Raw genomic sequence first — 8,097 nt, forward strand, 5'->3', positions numbered from 1 at the left:
AGCACTGAATTCACTGGCCCTGGACAGAACAAGTCATTGTCCCTGCCCCAGGAATCTTGAAGTCCAACAACTAGAGGGGTAAGACTAGAGACGGTGGTGGGGAAAAAGACAAAAAAAATAGAACATGGAAGCTATATCTATACTGACCCGTTTCTGGGAATCTCCCACCATTGCTTTAGCTCTGATGGAGCTGCCCAAGTGCTAACAGTTGAAGCCAATGGCCTTTAGCTAGCTTGACATCTAAACCTGCTCACAGCAGGTCTACGTGACATGGTGACTAGAATCAGAAGGGTAGCTGTGTTAGTCTGGATCTGTAAAAAGCAACAAGGAGTCCTGTGGCACCTTATAGACTAACAGACGTATTAGAGCATAAGCTTTCGAAGTGAGTATTCGCCCACGAAAGCTTATGCTCCAATACGTCTGTTAGTCTATAAGGTGCCACAGGACTCCTGGTGACTAGAATGTCACTGGCTGATCTACAGTAGCACATCCAACACTGTTAGCACCAGTGCTACAGTAGGAGGAGATCTCCCCAAAGTTGGCAGCGTAGACAAGACCAAAGAGAAGATAACTGCTCTTGGGGCAGATATGCTAAATTCTAGTTCTCTGTGGGAATTGCTAACGTGTCACTTGGTATTTAGAGGATTTTAAAAAGTTATGTTTCTCTATTTGTTTTAAGCTGGGAAGTCACTGGAAGGCCTCACAGAGAGAGTATAAAAAACAAAACCCCAAGAATTCTAAACTCTTACCCAGTAATTATCCTTCTCCCTCTGAGTGTCATTTTCCAGCAAGTCCTCCACATCCATTCTTCTTAGACTCTGTCAAATGAACATGTGAGCTGATCACTAGCCTGTACTGTTCCAGTCATTCCTAGACCATTCCTGTCTGCCCAGCCCCAGTCATAATACCGCCTACTTCAACAGTTGAAAAAAACAATGTAGAAGACAAATACACGAGGTTAATGTATTCTGGCTCTTGGGAGAAAGCCCACCCCTTTCACATGCAGGGAATAGAACTTTAGCTAAATAACCTTCTGCTTGGGGAAAGGCAAGAGGATTAGCCTGGAATTAAGTGTGTGAGGTAGGAGGAAAGACAGACAGCAGCTTAATAATGGTCCCAAGATACCTCTTTGGAGCTCTGTAGGGTGAGCATTAGTTTCTGAAGATCTTCGTACTCAGCAAAGAGAACCCTGCAGACTGTTCTGTAATAGCTGGCAGCCTCAGAGGGCCTGGGCAAATGCTCCTCACAGATCTGAAAGGAAACGCAGCCATATACTCAGCACTGATGGTTGGAAAGAAAGTTCTCCTTGAAATAAAGAATTTGGGGATGAGGGGGCAGGTTGCCTATCTCAGTTTCCAATTTACTCAGGTTCCAAGATTAGGATCACCTTTCCTTGTGTCCCTTGCATGTTATAGCTCAGAAGAGCCTTCCCTTCTGCTGGGAGGGCAAAGGGAAGAGGACTAGAGAGTTGAGGCTGCCCTTTTTTGAGACATGGCAGAGACAGCATGTTAGAGGAAACCACGGTGTACGCTCATGAAGACTTGTTTTTATTCTGTTTTCCTTAAATCTAAAAATAAACCTGTCAGATTGACATTATGTCTGCTCTGTGCATTGAGCACACCAGCCATTTGACCAGAGATTGGAACTAGAAAACGTCACTGAGAACAGTCTAATGACTAGGCACAAAGTAGGAATCATTAGAACTCAAATCCCAACTCTTTCAGGAACCTGCTGTAAGGCTTGGACAAGTCGTGTTTCTATATGCCTCAGTTTCCCCATGTGTAAAGTGGAAGAGGGATTGAAAGGCTCAGTGTCTGGACAGCACATTGAAGCTAGAGCACTGACCAGAGAGCAAGTGCTGCTTTGGATAAAGCTTTTCTTAGTGCCTGCACACTGCCTAAGTTCTACTGATACAAAAATACCTGCCCATATGGGGAGGGCTTCTAGTAAAAAGGTTAGTCTAGCCTAGAGGTGGGTTTGCAAAGCTATATCAGAAAAGTCTTGGCCGCTAGAAACCAGAGGCCTGAAAAGAGGCTAGCTATTAGGATTAGATGAAGCCTTTCCTTTAGCTTTTGAGTAGAGGGTCCCATTATCCCTTGGGATATGGGAAAGGTTGCTTGACTGTGCACTAGTCTCTCCTAACTGCCTGCACTTACGTACAGCTGCCAGGCCAAGAATAGACAGAATGCTGCAAGCACCAATTCTCCTCTTATCTGCAGAAGTCTCTCCTGAAGGCAGGACAGGTGCATTAACACCATGCTTTCCTACCGATGTGCCCATAACTTCCTTTTTACCACCTGGGGCTTATCTGGACCCTATCCAAATAGGCTGAATCTCTGTAGGTGACTTGGAAAATCAGGCGGGGGGAGGAGGGGAAAGAGTAGGAACCACAAATGTGCTGCCTGCAGGCATGTTTCTATGAGCTTAAGTTCAAGGCAGGTACTTGCACAGGAGACAGACACAGAGGAGAGAACCGGAGATTAAGGGCCTAGACATGCTACAGATATTAATTGAGTTTGTAAGTTGTTAAGACCTTACACATGGTGTGTTTTCCCATCCTCACTACAATTAGTAGCTGTGCCACCTGTGTGGGGTCCTTGCCAGTGGCCTAGGCTGGCATGGGGTTTCCTACAAGCAGTGGGCCATGTGTACATAGCCTGACCAATGCCTGTGAAACTAGTTTGCCCCTTCTTCCTTCCTCCCATCACTGTGCAGTAGGATCTTCCGGAGTGCACTAGCTCACATGCACTGGTGGGGCGAAGACCAGATTTTCCCAGAATGCACTGGAGCAGTCAGGTAGTGTGGTAAGTGCAGATACATTAGAAAAGTTGACATGGTTGTATAGTAAAAATAAGAAAAGGGAAAAACCTTGAGGACATCCTGGAAAGTGATGGCTGGTTTTGTTGCCTCAGTGTCTAATTTCAGGAGGAGGGAGATCAGCTTCTCCAGTGGTTCACTCAGCTCTCGCTCCAGATGGTTGTCAATCCCCCAGTCCAGGGCTTTATAGATCACCATTCCCAGACGCTCTGTCAGCTACAGAGGCCAAGGAAATGGTCTTTCAGATTAATGCAGAAGTAATTTGGTATTGTGGAGATAAAGTTCCCAAATGGAACCCCAAGATTTCTACCCCTCCCAACCATGCCAGCACCCTTCCCCACATTCAAGGCCATCTGCCTCTTTGGACACACAACATAATCCTACCGTGGTCATTCAAGCAGCTACTGAGATGCTTCTGGATCAACTGGGGATAAGAGACTGGGGCCTAATTCAGTTGTAACAAACAATGTTATCTAGCCATATTTGGGTAAGTGAACTGTGGCAGCAGGGAGAACAGCCTGCTTTCTCTCTTACCCACTGTTGACAGCATTTCCTGCCACAACTCAACCTCCTCCACCCCTTCAGTGTTTATCTTATGCCCAGTCAATTTGGGTCATTTTTTAATTTAGCCCTGGAACTTCACCTCGACTTCCCCTCCCATGCAGGAGACAATACCCTAGGCAAGCCACTGGGACAGCAGGAGTGCCATGAATATTAGATGACCATGGAATCTTATGAACCTGCTGCATCACTGAAGAGCAAGACTGCTGAGATTCCTTTAGCTCAGTAGTTCTCAAACATTTGTACTTGCGATCCCTTTCACATAGCAAGCCTCTGAGTGCGACGACCCCCCCCCCAAATATATAAAAAGTGTTTTTAATTTAAATGTTGGATGCAAAGCGGGGTTTGGGGTGGAGGCTGACAGCTTCTGACCCCCCCATGCAATAATCTCACGACCCCCTGAGGGGTCCCAAACCCCAGTTTGAGAACCCCTGCTTTAGCTAGTCCTTTTACCAATGCAGGCTTATATCTGTGCATTTGCCAGACTAAAAAATCACAGGCTCTTAAATGTTCTCTCAACTCCAGAGTCTTACCTGCTCCTCCAGTTGTTGTGTCTTGTTAAGATCTGAAAGGGAAACAAGTGAAAAAAGATCAAACAGTTTACCAATCCCTACAGACTTAAGTCCATACTAGAGAGGGTAATTAGAGTCAGCATTTGTTTTTTTTGCTGGTGGTGGATGTGACTGGGGTGCCACTGAGCCTCTGACCCACCAGCCTGGGGTCCCTCTCACTGTGCTGCTGTGACAAACTGCAGACCTGCTCCTGCACTTCCACAGCATTCACCCAGGCAGGATCACACCCAGCTGCAGTTCATGCTGTGGCTGATCAGAGAGCCTGCATGTAAGCAACAGTTGAAAGACTATAGCCAAAATAATTCCCAGCTTTCCAGCTTAACATCCCAGAGCGGTACTGTCCCACCCTTGTCCAAACCCCAACCAGTATGAATTTATTATCCAGTTCACCTGCCCCTCAATGTGGAGAGGAAATGCAACAGCCTTTCTGAGCTAAGATGCCCAAGCACTTCACTCCAACTCACTGGTTTAGATAAAGCAAAAACAAGTTTATTAACTACAAAAGATAGATTTTAAAATGAGTATAAGTGATAGCAAACAGATCAAGGCAGATTACCTAGTAAATAAACAAAAAATCTAATCTTAACGTACTAGAAATATAGGATTTGAATTAATCTCTCACCCTGACAGATGATACAAGCAGGCTGCAGATTGTTAAGGCACAAGCTACACTTGCTTTGCAGCTTGGAATCCCCAGGTTTTTATACACAGGCTAGAAATCCCTTTAGCCTGTGTCCAGCACTTCCCCCTGTTCAGTCTTTGTTCCTCAGGTGTTTTCAGGAGTGTTCTTATATGAGGAATGAAAAACCACTGATGAGGTCACTCCCTTCCCTATATAGCTTTAGCATATGGTGGTAATCCTTTGGGCCAAAACTCAGTTTGTGGAAAAACAATGACATCCCAAGATGAAGTCCAGAAACATGTGACCTGGTCTAATGAGCTTGTGGAGTCATAGCAGCCATTACTTAGAAGCTGTCTGGAGTGTTCTCAGGAAGGCTTATTAGGTGGGAGATAAGCTTCTCCTAAGGCCTATTGTTTTCCCTAATGGCTCATTATCCTGAAAAGGCCTTCCCCACCCAGCTATCTAGACTAAAAGCATCTTGCCTAGTGGGCATCACCCAGGTGTAACAACATTTGAAATATAGATCACAGTCAATATTCATAACTTCAGATACAAAAGTGATACATGCGTACCAATAGGATAATCATGTTCAGCAAATCATAACTTTTCCAATGACATCTCACATGACTAATCTTGCATAAAATGCATAATTATATCATAATATCACTATGAAGAATATGGGGTGCAGTGTCATGGTGGAGACCTCCAGAAGCCTTGGATCACAGCAATCCTCCCCTTTCCAGAGGAGGTAAACCAAATAGGACTATCTGAGGTCACTAGAGCAGATGCCTGGTACATCTTCCATCTTGAGCCAAGTGTGGTGGTGGTGATCTACTAGTGGATTTTTGTTAACCCAAAGAAAGAATAATTCTCCTTTCCTTCTGCACTCAGTAGCGTGTGGTGGTGGTGGTGGTGGTATGCTGGGAAGAGAATATGCCTAAATATAGCTCTGTCTTTGCACCAATGTTTGACCTTTGGTAAAGGAAGGCATATTTATTGTCCACCTTTCCTCTCCAGGATACAAGAGCTAGCAACAGCCACAGAATCCCTAGAGGTGTCAGCAAAGAGAAATGTGGGAGTGGGATTCATCTCTGCTCTGAATACTGCCACAAAATGAACTCTGAGTCTTTATCAGCCACTTGTCCCTCTTCCCTCACCACCCACAGCTGACAGTCACACAGCAGTACAACTGCTACTTCCAGAGGAAGTTTAGCAGCAGAAAGCAAACAGGCTAGGGAGTACATCAATATGATTAAGCAGCTCTCAAGTCACCAAAGCCTCAGATTAAAACACAAATATGTTGTGTGTGTGTGCGCGCGCACCCACCCACATAGGTGAAGACAATCAATTTCCAGGAACCAGAGTCCCTTATCTCAGGCATTTGTCCAAATTATCCCCCAAACCAAGTGATTCAACAGATAACCAGGGGTGGGGAAGAGCAGCAGATGCAAAACTAGAACCCAGAAACCTTGACTCTTAGTCAGATACTCAAACCATTAGAAATACTACAGGCACCCACTTAGTATCTCTTTCTTCTCTAGTCTCTGTAGAGACTCTAATTGGTTTGGAGAATACAGCTCTTCACATTAGAAGCACAGACATTGGGTTCAAAGAAATATCAGGCAATACCACAAGTTAGTTTTTTATTTGTAGTGGGGTTCATGGGATTCACTATGGAAAGCATTTCAGAGACAGAATGACGTGGCTGTACATTCTCATGGGCACAGTAAAGAAACCCACAGCATTATCAGAGAGAGAAGGCTTTTGTCTAAGAGCCCAATCCATCAGTGTCTTTGTTCTTACCAGACTTAGGATGCACCATGAAGGAAACAGCACCATCAGAATGGATAAGGATGCTTCCCAGACCTTTAATCACCACAGGGTGGGGGCCTTGAGCCAACTGCTTCATTTTATGGCAACACTGAAAGCAAAGGGCCCAGGCCTGCTCCTCACTTATTGGCTGGTCACAACATTTCAGAAGGTCTCCCAAAGAAACCTTAGTGACATTCCTCCATTCGCAGCTTGAATAGTCCAATTTTTTACTTTCACCATTCCCCATGTGCTTGGTTTCAGCTAGGCTGTTCTACATCCACTCCTCAGACAGCCATAGGTGCTTCTGCCAGTCTTTTATCCATTCTGCCTTGTCTCATCTTCAGGTGGGACCATTCAGCGCAACTTTAGGCTACAGCGCCTTAAAGGGACACCATTACTTTCAACATCTACTCTCTATTTATACAAGCACCAGTGAATGAAGACTGAGAAAAAATTTAAAGGGACCTTGAAAGATTAGAAGCATGAAAAAATTAATGTCTGGCATAACTCCATTGATTTCAACAGGTTTGTAATTAGAACAAATGTGGCTCATGGGCTCAACAAATTAGATTAAGCATGAAAAAATTTCGGCGGCATTTCGGCAGCGATGCCTCTTGACATTGCCGCTTCACGACGGCATTTTGGCGGCTGCTTTTCCGGCGGCCACAGTCCTTGGCGGCTAGTCGTCCGGCGCCCGCCCCACGGAAAAGGTTGGGGACCACTGTACTATACAATATACATACTTAGTGGGAAGGAGGCACCTGGTAATTAATGATGCAGAAAGATCTCTGGATCAGTGGACAGCAAGGAGGGTGGTGTGTTTTCAGAGGTCTGTCCCATGGGGCAACCAAGCAACCACATTCTGTATAAGCTGGAGCTTTTGCGATTTATCCACCTTCAGCCCCAGAAACAGTGAGTTGCAATTACCCAGTTTGGAGGTAATGGATACATGGATCGCTCTGGCCAGATCCTCATCTGGAGGAAGGGATAGTTTCTTAGCAAGCTGGAGGTGGGAGGCGGCTTTTCCTTTTGTTCAGCATTGATGCTTCCTGATCACCTAACAGTGAGGCCAAATGCTTACACTAGCAGTGCTTTAATGGTATAGCTATACTGAAAAACACTCCTAGTATGGACCCAGCTTACCTTGGAAAACCTGTGCCTTTGCCAGTAATAAGTATAGCTTATTCCAGCCTCCCCCCCCCAACCCCTTTAGTGATGAGATAGGGCCCCCAGGTTTTGCCTCACTTTGGTGAAGAGTGGCTGGATGCCTGTGATGGACAGATCATGTGGTGTTTTTGTCTTTTATCATTTCCCTGTGTGAGTTCAGTGTAGTGATCATCTCATTTTCCCCACATAGTTGTTGTTGGGGCATTTAGTTCACTGGATGACGGCCATCATTTGCTGTGATAGACACCAGTAGGACCCCCCCTGGCTCTTGAAAGGTGTATTGTGGGGGGCGCTGATCATTGTTTGCAGCAGTCACAGTGATGATATGTCCACAAGTTTTGCCTCTGTTGTTCAGGCAGCATCTGGTGCAGCTTTCAGTTGTGATAGGAGGGGCAGGCAGTGCCCTGGCTTGGGACAGGCACGATTCCCTGAAAGGCAGGTCACTGGCCACACTGCCTGAGATCCCTGCCATGTGGATGCACGTTGGGGTGAGCTCAGCGGCTGCAGCAGCACAGCCAGCCCTCATCACGCAAAGCTCACGAATTA

The 8,097-nt window shown here is 45.7% G+C and overlaps 1 protein-coding gene across 5 annotated transcripts in view; it reads right to left on the bottom strand.

The window, feature by feature from the left end:
- Nucleotides 1-6,797, bottom strand: part of LOC123369909 (protein spire homolog 1-like) — a 28,764-nt gene extending 21,967 nt beyond the window's left edge. The window contains exons 1-5 of one of the 5 annotated variants that reach the window (XM_045015974.1): nucleotides 6,376-6,797; nucleotides 3,912-3,943; nucleotides 2,869-3,033; nucleotides 1,126-1,251; nucleotides 750-818 (exon numbers count right to left, since the gene is read on the bottom strand). In XM_045015974.1, coding sequence (XP_044871909.1) covers nucleotides 750-818; nucleotides 1,126-1,251; nucleotides 2,869-3,033; nucleotides 3,912-3,943; nucleotides 6,376-6,631 — 648 coding nt within the window. In that variant the 5' untranslated portion in view covers nucleotides 6,632-6,797. Of the gene's footprint in view, nucleotides 1-749; nucleotides 819-1,125; nucleotides 1,252-2,868; nucleotides 3,034-3,911; nucleotides 3,944-4,089; nucleotides 4,264-6,375 lie in introns of those variants that run through there. The other 4 variants (XM_045015967.1, XM_045015999.1, XM_045015984.1 and 1 more) reach the window with 4 other exon arrangements.
- Nucleotides 6,798-8,097: the final 1,300 nt, after the last annotated feature.

The sequence above is a fragment of the Mauremys mutica genome, chromosome 1 (genome assembly GCF_020497125.1).
Source record: "Mauremys mutica isolate MM-2020 ecotype Southern chromosome 1, ASM2049712v1, whole genome shotgun sequence".
Taxonomy (NCBI): domain Eukaryota; kingdom Metazoa; phylum Chordata; order Testudines; family Geoemydidae; genus Mauremys; species Mauremys mutica.